Source organism: Tursiops truncatus, chromosome 11 (assembly GCF_011762595.2).
Source record: "Tursiops truncatus isolate mTurTru1 chromosome 11, mTurTru1.mat.Y, whole genome shotgun sequence".
Taxonomy (NCBI): Eukaryota; Metazoa; Chordata; class Mammalia; order Artiodactyla; family Delphinidae; genus Tursiops; species Tursiops truncatus.
In genome coordinates this window covers 51,486,666-51,503,905 of record NC_047044.1, presented here as the reverse complement: position 1 = coordinate 51,503,905, position 17,240 = coordinate 51,486,666, and the positions used below count along the sequence as shown (strand labels likewise).

Below are 17,240 nucleotides of genomic sequence, written 5' to 3'. Positions count from 1 at the left end.
TCCCTATCCCGCCACCCTCATGATGAAGATGCCATCTTGTAGCTTGTGAGTAAAACTGGGATCAAGAGTAGGAACCCCTAAAAAGTAAAACCTCTTCGAACTAATCTCTATAGTCTTAGAGATTAGCCTTTGGAAAAGGGATTTTCTGCTGGAATTTCAAGAACATTAGATCTGAGCCTGGCTTAATTACAAAGAAAAACACCCTCAGGAGTTTTTAATCAGTTGGAAATATTATTTGGCGTTTAGACCAAGTTATTATTCACGTTACCCAACATTGACAAATACAAGTAAAGATTTTCTAGGCAGAGAGTTTAATTAAACATGAGCTAAAGTGCAAGGACAGAGCTTCAGTAACTCACCAAAACATCTGTCAGGTAGTCCACACTGTAGTTTTCACCATGCTTCCATGCCTTCCCATTGATAGAGAGGGTATAATTATAGTACTTAGAATTCTTTTCCTATTAAAGAGAGGAAAGTAAGATTTTTTATGAGGTCAGCACACAAAATGAAAGTTGGAAACCATGCTGGGCTAAACTATACTCTGTTTAAATAGTGATAAGACAAAAAAAAAAAAGGTAATTGCTCAAGTCAATACTGAATTGGACTTTATGACTAGGGTTTTATTAACTGCTAGCACAGTTTCAATAATATGTCTTAGTTTAAAAAGCCAGAAATGGATCCGGTAGAACAGCAAAACATGTTGCTAAACCTTGTGGAATGCAAGAAAAGTATCCCACAAACAGAGTGACTCACAACTCAACAGACTTTCTTTTAAGGAGACAAAATGGTCAATCATAAAAGCAAACCAAATAATGTCAACATCAGAGCTACAGCAGAAAGTAAACAGCATCTGCAGGGTTGTGCGGAATTGCCACTGACTTCATTAATCACTCACCAAGGCATACCAGTAACTCCAGCCCAGAGGAACGTGTGCCAGTCCACCTGCATCTGGGGCTCCATACTGCAAAGCAAAACAAGCAGCGCATTAGAAGTCCTTAGGACGTGACCAGACCAGAAGGAAACAGGAAACTTTCAGAATCTTTTTAGATCAGTGCCTGAAACATGGTAGGTGCTCAATTTCCTCAAACACATAACAGTCAAAAAGTAAAGAACTCTATCGTCCTAGGAACTTCTGAAGCAGGAGTTGGCAAACTATGGCTGGCGGGCCAAATCTAGCCTGCCTACTGTTCTGTGGGGCCAGCAAGCTAAGAATTTTCTTCCAAACATTAAAAAATATAAACACCAATCAAAATCAACTATACTTGAATAAAAAAAAAAACAATCAGGGCTTCCCTGGTGGCACAGTGGTTGAGAGTCCGCCTGCCGATGCAGGGGACACGGGTTCGTGCCCTGGTCCAGGAAGATCCCACATGCCGCGGAGCAGCTGGGCCCGTGAGCCATGGCCGCTGAGCCTGTGCGTCCGGAGCCTGTGCTCCGCAACGGGAGAGGCCACAACAGTGAGAGGCCCGCGTACCGCAAAAAAAAAAAAAAAAAAATCAAAAGAGGAATATTTTTGTGACAAGTTGCATAAGATTGAAATTTCAGTCACAGTGAAGTTTTACTGGAACACAGGCACACTCATTGGTTTATGTAAGTCTGTGGCTGCTTTCCTGCTACAACAGCAGAACTGTAGAGTCACTATAGAGACATATGGCCTGCAAAGCCTGAAATATTTACTTCTGGCCCTTTACAGGGAAAGGCCACATAGCTTAGGCCACATGGCTCATTTGCTGAGCTACTGATGGCCTAGACTGAATGGTCCAGCCAACCTTGTGGCTAACAGCCCAAATCATCAGACCACAAGCCACCAGCCCATCACTTCAGCTGTCCTGCTGGTGAAGTCTACTTTTGGACTCAATTTATCTGATGAGATGAATTAAGTGAAGAGACCACAGAATCATCCCATTTTATCTCGACAAGGCTTAATACTGCCCATTTAAGGCAGTGCCTCTAAGAACTAAATCTTTATTATTATTATTATTTTTTTTGGCTGTGTCTACGACACGTGGGATCTTAGTTCCCCAACCAGGGATCGAACCCGTGCCCCCTGCATTGGAAGCACAGAATTTTAACCACTGGACCACCAGGGAAGTCCCCTAAGTCTTTGTATTTTGAAGAATTTCTAATTTTGTATACGTTAGATGATCTTCAACATGCAAAGCAGTGTAAGGTCTCTTTATGACCTATAGCTTTAACCCATCACAGTGCTCATGATTCTTTTCAAACTGACTCATTTTTCATCAAATCCACAAGGCTGCAAATCCCCCAACTGTTGCGGGGAGGGGGAGAATTAACACAATTCAGATCAGGTATTAAGATCTCTAGCAACCACAGATGAAGCGCATAAGAAAACGTGCATCTTCTCTTTGTCCTGAATCCCCAGTTTTATTTTAAGAGATAACCCCAAACACTCTCAAACACATTATTTCTTTTAAGCCTGAACTTCGACTAAATGCTAAGGCCAATGTGGTGGACTCGAGGCCCTGAAATCTGGCCTTGGCAGGTCACAGTGAGGCCTCCCTCCATCCAGGCCCTCAAGGCCAGCACACTAACCACTCAGCCACATGCTTCAATGGTCTGAATGTCTCAGGCTCTGCGTGCTTTTCCTTCATCACTGATCTCTCCACAATCTGCTCCCAGTTTTCAGAAAGTGGGTTAACCATTAAGCTGCTATAATTCAGGAAAAGATGCCCAGAGGAAAAAATTCTTCACTCCACTCCTGATAAAGGGGGAAATGGAAACGAAGATGCCATGACAGCCAAAGGACAAGCAGAATTCTTGAGGAAAAGGGGGAATATGCATCAGACCACAGCAGTCCTAAGGCAATTTTTAAACAAATGCTCCAGAGACTATTTAAAGAAAGAATAACCACAGTGCCCAAATCATGTAAATACGTTCATGTAAGTTCTGGTTTAACAGGCAGATTAAGAGAAAACAACATATACCAAAGACCGTTTAACATGACTTGAACGGATGCTAATTAAAAAACAATTAACATGAATCATACTAATTCACATTCAAGAAGCTGTTTTTTAAAAAGAAAGAACGGGAATAATTAGATCATTCAACATACCTCATTTAAGTATTTCCCTGCAAAAAACGTTTGATAACCACACATTGATCTGAGAATTGCTGGGAAAGTATCTGGTTCTTGGATCTTCTGCCAAGACTTACTACTGCAGTTTCCCTCCAAAGTGTTGTTAACGACGTGATGGTTATGTGGGTACTTCCCTGTCAGGATACTGGCTCGGCTCGGACAGCAAAGAGCACTTGGCACATACTACAAACAGAAGAGAAGCAAAAAAAGCAAAGTTACACAAGGCAAACGGATTTCTCATCATTTCTAAACAGAAAGCAAGCTGCTCAATGCCCCGAAGTCAAATTTCTAGTTTCCCATGGAATAGAGGTTTTCTTTATACATGACACATTTCAGAGCTGCTTTCAGTCCCCTAGTGGAGACAGTAAAGCAGATAGAACCCAGAAAACAGATTTCTTTTTCAGCTGGTTTCTTTCTACAGAATAACCTAAAGTTGTTCTAATTTCATCTGCCAAAGAAATATTTACATGCAAGGAATACAGCATGGTGGGAGCTAGGTCTTGAACAAAGATAAAGAATACTACTTGAATCTAATGTGGCAGAGAAGCAGAGGTTCATTTTCAGGCTGACCTGTGGCTTTATACATTGCTTGCATCACTTTATACACTGGACACAAATTTTTTTCCTACTCTAATTATGCTTCTATTAGCTCCTGTGATCAACGGAATTATCCTATTCAACCCAATGTTTGTCTAGGTCTTAATACTCATCACGGATCTACTTTACAGAAGGGTAATAGTAACTTCTACTCGCACCAGCAGGGAGGGAATGCTCATTTGAGCACGCCCTTGCCGGAATTACATACTATCCCTTTGAAATACTTAGCATTTCTTCGGCCTTTCAAACTGGATTTGGCATTTTTAAATACCGGTGAGGATGAACATTCTCCTCATGCATACTGACCAACTGTGTTCATGTGAATGGTTTGTTCATGTGCTTTGCACATTTTCCCCTCTTGTGACATAAAATTTGAGTTAAGGAAGGATTCAATCATGTTACAAATACTTCCCATTTTTTACTTTTGCTTTTTGAGTTTGTTACATGTTTGACTTTTATAATTTTCAACTCTTTTAATTCTCTCCCTTTTATATTTCCTGACCTATTTTTTGGCCAATGCCACACTGCTCACTGGATCTTACATTTAGTGTCCAGTAGGGAAATCGCTTCCTTTAAACATCTTACCTTGATTATTCTAACCTATTTATTATTCCAGATAACTTTTGAATCACTTAATTCAGCCTAAATAAAATCTTGCTGGGATTCTGATTAGAATAAGCATTTTATAATCTTGCGTCTTTCCACACAAAATGATGTGCATATCTATGTATGAAGTATTGGGTTGGCCAAAAAGTTGGTTCAGGTTTTTCCATAACATCATCTGTAATGAACTTTTTGGCCAACCCAATATTTTATCACTCACAAAATTTTGTAACTACATGTATAGGTCTTAACCATTACTGGCCACCACCAGCTATTCCTAGAGTCTATATTTTCCTGCTGTATAAGTGGGATCTTCTCTTCCCCATGTTTTTCTAACTAGTTACATGGAAGAAAGTTACTTCTATTTTTTCATTTCTACCTTACTAAATTCTATTAATTTAAAAAGTTTTCCAACAACTCTATGTTTTCTAGGCAGAAAATCCAGACAAGTGGAAATAACAATTTTTGTCTTTTTCCAGTACTCTTATTCCACAAGTACTGAATTCCACAAGTACTCTGAATTCCACAAGACTTATGCCAATGACTAGACAGTTCAGAAGAACATTAAGTGAGAGATATTGGGCCCTGTCTCTTCCCTAACAGCAGTGCTCTGAGACTTTAACCTTAACCGTAAGTTGTGCTATTTGTTTGAAATATTCGTCACAGTACGGATGTAACAGTTTAATAAGTTACAAGGAAAGGATGCCAACATTTCAGAGGACTTTCAAGCATCCATTGAGATGAGTATCTAATTTTCCTCCTTTTAACCACTGATATGCTGGTAAACAACATAATAACCACCATTATGTAGTGGTACTTACTCTACGTTAGGCACTGATATAAATGCTTGCTTTACATGTAACAATCCATTTAACCTCCGAGACAGGTTTTAGTATCCCTATTTACAAATGGGGAAACCAAAGGCCAAAAAGGTTAATAAGCTGCCCAAGGTCGCACAGCTAGGAGAGAGGCAGAGACAACATTCAAAACAGGGTGATCTGGTTCCAGAGTCTGCTCTTAACCAACACTAGCTGCTGTTCAGTGGATTTCCTGATATTAAGCTGGGCTACCACTGACTCGGTTATGAGCATGGTTCCTGAATTTGATTTGTCAGTAGTTTACTTTGGATCTTTGTATTTATGTTTACACGTGTACATACACACATATATTTGTATTTACATATATGTACACACACATGTACACACAGTTGTTGTTGGGTTTCTTTCATTTTGCTGCTATTATCTTCGTTAGGTTTGGCTATCAGGGTTAATTGGGTTTTGCAGAGTAGCCTGCAAGCTTTTACCATGGAACTAAATTTACACAGTACAAATGTTAACCGTTTCTTACAATCCATTTTCAAACCTCAAACAGTGAAGTTTTAAATAAACTTCTCTAGTTCTGAGTTGTAGATGAGAATGGCTTACAAAATACCTGTAATTAATCTTCAATTGTTAAGAAGTGATATTTCAACTAAACAAATCTATATTACATTAAATAGACTCCTTCCCTCAGATCAGGCATTTAATTAGAAAAAAACCACAGAAATTACAGTAGACGACCCAAAAGAAAGTGTTTCTTCTTAGAACATAAACACAAAGTGTAACAAAATTAAATCAGCTTCAAAACTTACAGCACTGGAGAAAGTCATCCCCATCCCTCCAATGAGAGCCTTGGTTTTCTTTAGTGGTGTCTGTAAAGTAAACAGTTATCTGTTGAACAATTTCTTCCAATAAACTAAAACACACAGAACAAAATTCATGTTTTTTTGTATCTTACTCTCAACCTTTTATTCCCAAATGATCAGCTCTATCTGACACTAAGGAACAGCCAAGTGTCCCATGTGTTTCTGGAGATGAACCAAACAAGTTTGGTTACAGTCAGTTATGTCCTGTGCAAAAGTTCAGGGAGTCGTAATGCTTGCAGGAAGGGAAAGTTCACAGCTGATGGCATTATTCTAGCAATGTTGATTTCAATGTAATGAAATTTTGGTGCCCTTCTCTTATTTGTCACCAGCTGCCTTACAAACAGGTGGGGCAGATCTACCTCTATTAATTCATCTTTAGAAGCAGGATATGAAAAATGATATGAAAGGAGTCTTCCATCCTTTAAAACAGAAATAAAACAACACTTAGGTTCTGAAAGCCAGACAAGGCCCCGACACTAACTCAAATATCAGGCGCTCGCTCAGTGGTGAAGCCCAGACGCACGCTTTTTGACTATAAGCTCATGGCCCTCTGCACTAGACCAACCACCACCTCAGGCAAAGACTTGAACTAAGTGGCAAACACATATACAGAAAACCTTGTCAAGCAAAAGACTAGTCAGAAAATTATTTCGTTTATATCCTTGCTTTTCATCTTTTGCTCAAAACTTAACATCCTGACAAGTAGAGAGAACAACTAGTTTCAAATCCTACAGCAAGGATAAAAAGTATGAAGATGGTCACTTAGATATAAATAATAACAATAAAAAATACTAACGATCTTTATCGAGATTCCAGACAGCAAGAAAGGATGATGTGAAGAAACTTATTTCAGTTGTATTATGAGTCAGTTCATAACGATTCTGAAGTTCCTGTGAAAGCTGAGACCATACTGAACACAGTTTTAAGTGTATTTTGTTGTGTAATAACTTCTTAAAGACTAATAACCCAAATACATAACCATGTTAATAAGAGGGTCATTTTCAATACTGTAAAAAAGTTATCCCCATTGTTTTATACAGATGATAGAAAACCTAAGTAATCCATTAGCTAGAGAATTCTAACTTATTCAGGAATTTTGAAAACTCATGTGACAAAATTCAACATCCATTTATGATAAAAACTCTCAAAGTGGATATAGAGGGAATGTGCCTCAACATAATAAAGGCCACATATAACAAGTCCACAGCTAATATCCTACTCAACAGTGAAAAAATGAAAGTTTTTCCTCTAGAATCAGGAATAAGACAAGGATGCCCACCCTTGCTATTTTTATTCAACGTAGCATTGGAAGTCCTAGCCACAGCAATTAGACAAGAAAAAGAAAAGGAATCCAAATTGCAAAGGAAGAAGTAAAACTATCACTGTCTGCAGATGATGTAATACTATACATAGAAAATCCTAAAGACACCACCAAAAAACTAGAGCTCATCAATGAATCTGGTAGGGTTGCTCGATACAAAGTTGATATACAGTTAATGTTAATAAAATTAATATAGTGTTGCACTTCTATACAGTAACCGTGAACTATCAGAAAGAGAAATTAAGGAAACATCCCATTTACAATCACATCAAAAAGAATAAAATACCTAGAAATAAACCTACCTAACGAAGTAAAAGACCTGTACTCAGAAAACTATAAGGGACTGATGAAAGAAATTGGAGATTACACAAATAGATGGCAAGATATACCATGTTCATGGATTGGAAGAATTAATATTGTTAAACTGACCATACTACCGAAGGCAATCTGCACATTCAATGCAATCCCTATCAAAATATCAATGGCATTTTTCACAGTACTAGAACAAATAATTTTAAAATTTGTATGGAAACACAAAGCACCCTGAATAGCTAGAATAACCTTGAGAAAGAAGAACATGCTTGCATGTATCATGCTCCCTGACTCCAGACTATACTAAAAGCTACAGTAATCAAAGCAGTATGGTGGGACTTCCCTGGTGGTGCAGTGGTTAAGAATCTGCCTGCCAATGCATGGGACACAGGTTCGATCCCTGGTCCGGGAAGATCCCACATGCTGTGGAGCAACTAAGCCCATGTGCCACAACTACGGAGCCTTTACTCTAGAGCCTGAGAGCCACAACTACTGAGCCTGTGTGTCTCAAGCCTGTGCTCCACAACAAGAGAAGCCACTGCAAGATGCAACTAGAGAAAGCCAGTGCACAGCAACAAAGACCCAATGCAGCCAAAAAAAAAAAAAAAAAAAAAAAAAAAGGCAGTATGGTACTGGCACAAAAACAAACACGTAGATCAATGGAACAGAATAGAGAGCCCAGAAATAAACCCACACACTTATGGTCAATTAATTTACAACAAAGGAGGCAAGAATATACAATGGAAAAAAGACAGTCTCTTCACTAAGTGGTGCTGCCAAAACTGGACAGCTTCGTGTAAAAGAATGAAATTAGAAAATTTTCTCACATCATATACAAAAATAAACTCAAAATGGCTTAAAGACTTAAATATAAAACATGACAACATAAAACTCCTAGAAGAAAACACAGGCAAAACATTCTCTGACATAAATTGTAGCAATATTTGCTTAGATCAGTCTCCCAAGGCAAAAGAAATAAAAGCAAAAATAAACAAATGGGACCTAATCAAACTTATAAGCTTTGTACAGCAAAGGAAACCATAAACAAAACAAAAAGACAACAGGCCGGGAGAAAATATTTGCAAACGCTGCAACCCAACAAGGGGTTAATTTCCAAAATATACAAACAGCTTATGTAAGTCAATATCAAAAAAAAAACAAAAACACAAAACAAAACCCAAAGAACCCAATCAAAAAATGGGCAGAAGACCTAAATAGACATTTTTCCAAAGAAGACATACAGATGGCCAGCAGGCACATGAAAACATGCTCAACATCATTAATGATTAGAGAAATATAAATCAAAACTACAATGTGGTATTACTGCATTACCTCACACCAGTCAGAATGGCCATCGTCAAAAAGCCTACAAATAATAAATGCTGGAAAGGGTGCGGAGAAAAGGGAACCTTCCTACACTGTTGGTGAGAATGTAAATTGGTGCAGCCACTACAGAAAACAGTACGGAGGTTCCTTAAAAAACTGTAAGTATAGTTATGATATGATCCAGCAATCTCACTCCTCAGCCTGTATCTGGAAAAGACAAAAACTCTAATTTGGAAAGATACATGCACCCCAATGTACACAGCGGCACTATTTACAACAGCCAAGACATGGAAGCAACCTAAATGTCCATCAACAGATGAACAGATAAAGAAGATGTGGTATACATATATATACAGTGGAATATTACTCAGCTATAAAAAAGAATGGAATTTTGCCATTTGCAGCAACATGGATGGACCTAAAGATTATCATACTAAGTTAAGTAAGTCAGACAGAGAAAGACATATAATATTATATGGTATCACTTTTATGTGGAATCTAAAAAAATAATACAAATGAACTCATTTACAAAACAGAAACCGATTCAGACACAGAAAACAAACTTATGGTTAGCAAAGTGGGGGTGTGTGAAGAGATAAATTAGGAGTATGGGAATATATATAAAGACAGATTAAAAAACAAGGATTTACTGTATAGCACAAGGAACTATACTCAATTATCTTGTAATAACCTATAATGGAAAAGAATCTGAAAAAGAATATATATGTATTTATGACTAAATCACTTTGCTGTACACCTGAAACACAACATTGTAAATCAACTCTAGCTCAGTTAAAGAATAAATAAAAAGCTTCTGCAGAGCCAAGAAAACCATTAACAAAATGAAAAGGCAACTTATACTGAATGGGAGAAAATATTTGCAAGTCATATATTTGATAAAGGGTTAATATGCAAAATATATAAAAAACTCATACAATAGCAAAAAAACAGCCAATTAAAAAATGGGGAGAGGGGACGTCCCTGGTGGTCCAGTGGTAAAGAATCTGCCTTATAATGCAGGGGATGCAGGTTTGATCCCTGGTCAGGGAGCTAAGATCCCACATGCCATGGGGCAACTAAGCCTGAGTACCACAACTACTGAGCTCATGCGCCTCAACTAGAGAGCCTGTGTGCCACAAACTACAGAGCCCATGCACTCTAGAGCACGCACACCACAACTACAAAGCCCATGTGCCCTGGAGCCTGTGGACCACAAATAGAGAAGAGAAAACCCAAACGCTACAACTAGAGAAGCCCGTGCACTGCAACGAAAGATCCCTCATGCCTCAATGAAGGTCCCGTGTGCTGCAACTAAGACTGGACGCAGCCATAAGTAAATAAGTAAGTAAGTCTTAAAACAAAACAAAACAAAAATGGACAGAGGATCTGAAAAGACCTTTTTCCAAAAAAGACATACAAATGGCCAACAGGTAAATGAAAAAATGTTTAACATCACTAATTGTTAGGGAAATGCAAATCAAAACCACAATGAGATAGCACCTCACACCTGTTAGAAAGGCTATCATCAAAGAGATAAAAAGTGTTGGTAAGGATGTAGACAATAGGGAACTCTCGTGCAATTGTTGGTGGGAATGTAAACTGGTTCAGCCAGTATGAAAAATCATGTGGAGGTTACTCAAAAATTTAACAATAGAACTACCATGTGGTCCAGCAAATCCACTTCTGAGTATTTATCTGAAGAAAATGAAAATAGTAACTTGAAGATATATATACCCCCATGTTCACTGTAGCATTATTTACAATAGCCAAGACAATGGAAACAACCTAAATGTCCATCAATGGATGAATGGAAAGGAAGATGTGGTATATATATACAATGGAATATTACTCAGTCATAAAAAAGAATGAAATATTGCCATTTTGATAACATGGGTAGACTCTGAGGGCATTATGCTAAGTGAATTAAGTCAGAGAAAGACAAATACTGTATAACCTCACTTGTATGTGGAATCTAAAAAAACAAGAAAACCCAAGTTCAGATACAGAGATCGGACTAGTGGTTTCCAGAGACAGGAAGTGAGGGGTGAGGGTGGGTGCAGTGAAATGGGTGAAGGGTGTCCAAAGGTAAAAACTTATAGTTATAAAATAAAGAAGTCATGGGGATGTCATGCACAGCATGGCAACTACAGCTAATAATACTGTATTGCACGTTTGAGAGTGGCTAAGAGAGTAGATCTTAAAAGTTCTCATCGCAAGAAAAAAAATTCTGTAACTATACATTATGATGAATGTTCACTATATTTATTGCTGTGATCATTTTGCAATATATACAAATATCACCATGTTGTACACCTGAAACTAACATAATGTTTTATGTCAATTACACCTCAATAAAAGAAATAAATTTAAAGAAAAAAAAAGGTCTTTGATGATTTTCAGTAGATCCACAATAGGTTGCCAGGGGATGCTAGAGATACATAAGGTCTTTGCTAACCTTCAGAAGGAATGTCACCAGCCATGATTTCCCACAAAACATCACTGGGTGCTATCCTCAAGTAAAAAACACTGGGCTGAATGAAACATCGGTTTGATGAAGAATCTGAGTTACAGTGAGTACACAGGCAGGGGAAACAGGAATGCAAAGTATAAATAGTAAAAGGACTATGTGAGCTGATTACAGGGAATGATGGTCAAATTGTCTGGTATTTATGCAAAGCTACCGAAGAATATCTGATTTATAGTAAGACTAAATTTTGTGATTATAACACGTTTACTAAACACTTAATGTGTGCCAGGCCATTGATCTAGGCAATGGTGGACAAAAGATAGAAGGTCCCTGCCCTCATGATCCTTGTACTCAAACAACAGGTAAACAAACAATTATTTCAGGCAGTGAAGAGTAATATAAACCAGGACCATGTGCTTGCAGGTGATGAGAGCAAAGGGGAAAACTACTTTCAAGAGGTGGTCAGGAAAGGCCTCCTTCAGGATGTAACTTCAGGACTGAGTCACATGATGAGTCAGCCAGGCAAAGCCCCAGAAGAAGATGCTTTCAGGTTGAGTGAACAAGTAATATGCTGCCAGAAAAGGAAAGCAACACATGTGAGGGCAGAACAAAGGCCAGCGAGCTAGAAGCAGCACAGTAAGTAAAGGGAAGAATGGGGTAATAAGACAAGGTCACAGAGGTAGGCAGGAGTCAGACGATGATGCAGGGCTGCACAGGAATTCAGATTTTAGTTTAAGTAAGAAATGTATATTAATAACCATAACCTTTAAAACGCTAATGGTAGTACAAGTGATAACCATACTCTGTGCTTAATCAAACAAGTCCCAAACAGGAAACCGCACTGTACCAAAAAACGTGTGTGTGCGTCCATGCTAACCTGAATGATAAAGTGGATCCTTAAGATCTAAGCAAAGATAGTGGCTGGTCACGTTAAGGCCAAACTACATTCTTTAAGAAACAGACAATCTTACACTTGCATATGACTAATGTGCTACTTTACTCATCTGAAGCAAAAAAACCCCCTAAGGAGTCATCTGCTTTCCTGGGCCCCACATACAGCTGCTCTGAAATAAAGTTTTGACAATTCGGATAATTCTATGGCTAACTTTTAACAATGAAAGATCACTTTGCCTTAAGCAAAGACATGATGTATTCATTCTTCCCCTACATCTCCTTCCCTCACTTCCTTGAGGTTTTGACCAAGTGTCAGTTTTTCTAGAGAATGATTTTAAAAATACTAACCTGTGCTTCAGCGAAGAATAGTGTGTCCATCACCCCATAACAACATTCAAGTAAAATCAAGAAATGGATGAACGGTTCCCTGGGCAAAAACTAAAAATGGGGGCTTCCCTGGTGCCGCAGTGGTTGAGAGTCCGCCTGCTGATGCAGGGAATACGGGTTCATGCCCCGGTCCGGGAAGATCCCGCATGCCGTGGAGCGGCTGGGCCCGTGAGCCGTGGCTGCTGAGCCTGCGCATCCAGAGCCTGTGCTCCGCAACGGGAGAGGCCACAGCAGTGAGAGGCCCGCGTACCGCAAAAAAAAAAAAAAAAAAAAAAAAACCTAAAAATGGAGTCCCACAGATGAAAGCTACAACAAATACAATGAACTGTTAAAGATGATGCTACCACATAAAAGACTACTTAAAGATGATCGCAAGATTCCACATCAAACCACAATCATACAAGTGCTATAATCCTTTGACCTGAGTTAGTCTGGGGGACTGATACTTATTTGCCAACTATGGCAGCAATTCATGATCTTTTTTTGGGTCAGAGACCTCCCTCTCTCCATAAAAATGAAAATAATACACACGAAGTATTATGTGTAAATTAAGGAGTTCCGCCACTGTGGAGAACAGTATGGAGGTTCCTTAGAAAACTACAAATAGAACTACCACATGACCCAGCAATCCCACTACTGGGCATATACCCTGAGAAAACCATAATTCAAAAAGAGTCATGTACCAAAATGTTCACTGAAGCTCTATTTACAATAGCCCAGAGATGGAAACAACCTAAGTGTCCATCATCGGATGAATGGATAAAGAAGATGTGGTGCATATATACAATGGAATATTACTCAGCCATAAAAAGAAACGAAACTGAGCTATTTGTAATGAGGTGCATGGACCTAAAGTCTGTCATACAGAGTGAAGTACGTCAGAAAGAGAAAGACAAATACCGTATGCTAACACATATATATGGAATTTAAGAAAAAAAATGTCATGAAGAACCTAGAGGTAAGACAGGAATAAAGACACAGACCTACTAGAGAATGGACTTGAGGATATGGGGAGGGGGAAGGGTAAGCTGTGACAAAGCGAGAGAGAGGCATGGACATATATACACTACCAAACGTAAGGTAGATAGCTAGTGGGAAGCAGCCACATAGCACAGGGAGATCAGCTCGGTGCTTTGTGACAGCCTGGAGGGGTGGGATAGGGAGGGTGGGTGGGAGGGAGACACAATAGGGAAGAGATATGGGAACATATGTATATGTATAACTGATTCACTTTGTTATAAAGCAGAAACTAACACACCATTGTAAAGCAATTATACTCCAATAAAGATGTAAAAAAAAAAAAATTAAGAAGTTCCATGTCACCTGAAGAAATCTCTGATCTATGGTGTGACTATGCTGATGTGGGTATGTGGAATGACATCTGGTAAATCAGTATTACCATAGTATTCTAGAATAGGAGAAAAAGCATATCATCTCAGGGCTCTTACACTATAAGACACTGGGCTTTGCCCCTTATTATAGCTATATGAACCTTGGCCAAGTTACTTAACCCCTTCTAAGTTTTAGTTTCTCATTTTTTAAGATAAGGACAATACCTACAGCAGAGGATTCCTGTGATAACTGAAGCACTGTATAAAACACTTCACACTCTAACTAGCTCCAAGTAGGTTCTCAAATGCTGTTATTTCTTAGTTCTTCCCCTTCAAGTCCTGTTTGACAATTAATGGTGTTTAGAGTAGTCTGTAAAAGGTTACAGGAGATGACAGAATTCTCCAGAGAACTGGGAGTATTAAATTTGACTTTTACCCTCCACTTAATTTTGGCTCTTCTCTCCAGCACAAACATCCGTATAAAAGAATCTGCTACTGGTTTAAAGGAGCACATAGGATTAACAGGCTAAAGGGAAGAATCCTCAAATATACACAGACCACACTGGTGGTCTACGAGAACTGAAGAAACTGAATTCTGAATACCTTATATTTAAGTGATGGATTTTGTTTTCAACAGAGCCGTGAAAGCTGGGTGTCTTTTTTTTTTTTTTTTTTTTCTTTTTGCGGTACGCGGGCCTCTCACTGTTGTGGCCTCTCCCGTTGCGGAACACAGGCTCCGGACGCGCAGGCTCAGTGGCCATGGCTCACGGGCCCAGCCACTCCGCGGCATATGGGATCTTCCCGGACCAGGGCACGAACCCGAGTCCCCTGCATCGGCAGGCGGACTCCCAACCACTGCGCCACCAGAGAAGCCCTGGGTCTTTTAATTAAATCACTAAATCATTATTAAGTTTTGATAGAGATGGCTTGCTTTTTCTGGACAAAACACTTCAAAAGCACACACAAAAATCTGTTTTAAAAAGGAGTTTTGTGTGGAGGATAAGTGTAGCAGTTGGAATGGTGGAAAAAACAAAGTAAAATCCAGGAGGCCCATTAAGTCAACACTCTTCATTGTCAGTGGGGCTGGGTAGAAACTAAAAGGCAGTGAGGCACACGTGGCAGGAACCAGCAGGGAGTCAAAACGCAAGCATCTTAAATATCATTTAGAAAAGACTCTCATACCACTGAACACAGCCCTGAGGAAGAAATACATTTTAATGCACAACTAAGACACATCTATATATGGATACGCTTACCTTGACCTCATGTATCACACAGACATTTTCTATTCTACTCTATTCCACAGGGAAGTCAAAATGCTGGTAGCTACTCACTAAACTGATTTCACAACTCACTTATGGGTTGAAATCAGCAGTTTGAAAGACACTGTTCCCACACAGTAAAAGTTAGGAACCTCGTGCCAAAAGTGCTTTCATAGCATTTAGCTGAAAGCAAAAAGGGAACTGAAAGGAAGAAAGCAATAAAGTACTTGTTTTTAAAAAGGTAGGAGTAATGCCATACCCAGGATGAGAGCCCTAGTCAGGATTTTGTCTGGACTGCCACAACTACTCATGAGCCTGGGGCAAGCCACTTTCTAGGCCTCCGTGAGTAGGGGGTTGGGTAGACGTTCTTGAAGGTCACAAATTCGAGAATTCTAAGATCCAAAAGCAAAATTCACTCTGGGAAAGAATTAAGTCTCAGAACACCACCCACCACCCACCTGATATAAAACGCAACGCTGACAGTAAATGCATCAGCCAGGTGTCCAATTAGGCTAATTGAATTTTCTTGATTCTTGTGAGGCAAAGCACACCCTGAAGAGTTCTACAACCTACCTACCAGAATAGTTCGTATCAGCACTTATTTTATAAATATCAGGCACAGACACTGCACACAGGGTCAAAGGCAGAAGTGGCCTAGGCTCCTCAAAGAGGGGCTGGATTTGTCCTCTAACCTGAAAGACAAACAATCAAGGCTGGCGTGCTCTTAGCCAGCACCTGCTCCTCATTGGTTCATCCCATCCCTAACAGGCGTCCACATGTTTGTCTTGAGACATGAAGCAAACTCCTCAGCAGTAAGGTCCAGACTAGAAGCTCTGTGTGGACCCAGGTGAGACTCGGAGGAAAGAGGAAATAGAGTCCCGCAGCTCCATAAGCCTGCGCAAAGGGCCTGGCGCGGCAAAAGCAAACCTACCCAGGGTCGAGGCAGCTAGTTAGAAATGGGGAACGAGGGCCAGAAACCAGGGAGTCAGCCCGGGAGATGGAGGGGCGGGGCAGAAACAGAAAGAAGAGTTACCATGCCGCCGAGCACTTCGTCCTGGTCGTCGGCGAGAAGCAGCACCACATTGGGCCTCCGAGAGCCCGCCGCCGCCCCGGAGACCCCCAGGCAGCCTCCCAGCAGCAGCAGCAGCAGCGGCGCTGAGCTGCAGTAGGGCAGGTGGCGAGGGCTGCCCCGCTGGGGCACACCCAGGGCTAGAGGCAGGAGCTGCATGGCGGACAGGGCTCCGGGGGGGGACCCCGGGCGGACGGGAAAGACGTGCAGAAGGCTAGAGAGCGAGAAAGCCACGAGCAGCTGGAAAAAAAAGACTGCACTGTGAAGGCCGGCGTCTGTGGTCGGGCGTTTTCTACCGGGCGCGATCACGTGAACCGGGGGCAGGAGGCGGAGCACGCCGTGCGGTCACGTGACGGGCGGAGGGGCGGGCTCCGGACCGAAAGGAAGAGGGGAGACAGCAGCAGGGAGGGAAACCCGGAAGTGGGCGGAAAGGGGGAAAAAGCCATGGGGGAGCAGCACCCGAGCTTGCTCCCGACTCAGGCAGGGGTTGGGTTTTGGTAGGACCCCTTTGTTCAGGGATTAAAATGGGAGGGGGGACGATCAGATAAGAGGGGAAGGGAATCAGCCAATAGGAAGCGGTTAAGAGAAAGGAGGAATGTGCCTACGAGATAGTAAGATCAGCTGGTGGGCAAAGTCTGGGCCGTAACCTATTTAATCCCCGAGTCAACAACACTTATTGAGTGCCCTTATATTTAATCGCTTTTAATTTTCCCTACAACTCAGTTTAAGTCCAAGCCTGGTTATGCTGTTCCTCAGCTGATATCGTGGTTTCAAACAAACGATTTAGGGATATACTGACAGCCTAATATTCCTTGATGAATTTTGGAATATTTACTCTAATATTAAATTGGTGATTTTTTAAAAAAATTTTTATTTATTTATTTTTGGCT

At 40.4% G+C, this 17,240-nt stretch overlaps 1 protein-coding gene across 1 annotated transcript in view; it reads right to left on the bottom strand.

Annotated features, from left to right (window-relative positions):
* GNS (glucosamine (N-acetyl)-6-sulfatase) overlaps window positions 1-16,646 on the bottom strand; it is a 52,580-nt gene extending 35,934 nt beyond the window's left edge. The window contains exons 1-5 of the mRNA XM_004314556.4: window positions 16,315-16,646; window positions 5,928-5,987; window positions 3,074-3,280; window positions 896-961; window positions 360-458 (exon numbers count right to left, since the gene is read on the bottom strand). Coding sequence (XP_004314604.3) covers window positions 360-458; window positions 896-961; window positions 3,074-3,280; window positions 5,928-5,987; window positions 16,315-16,509 — 627 coding nt within the window. The 5' untranslated portion in view covers window positions 16,510-16,646. The remainder of the gene's footprint in view (window positions 1-359; window positions 459-895; window positions 962-3,073; window positions 3,281-5,927; window positions 5,988-16,314) is intronic.
* Window positions 16,647-17,240: the final 594 nt, after the last annotated feature.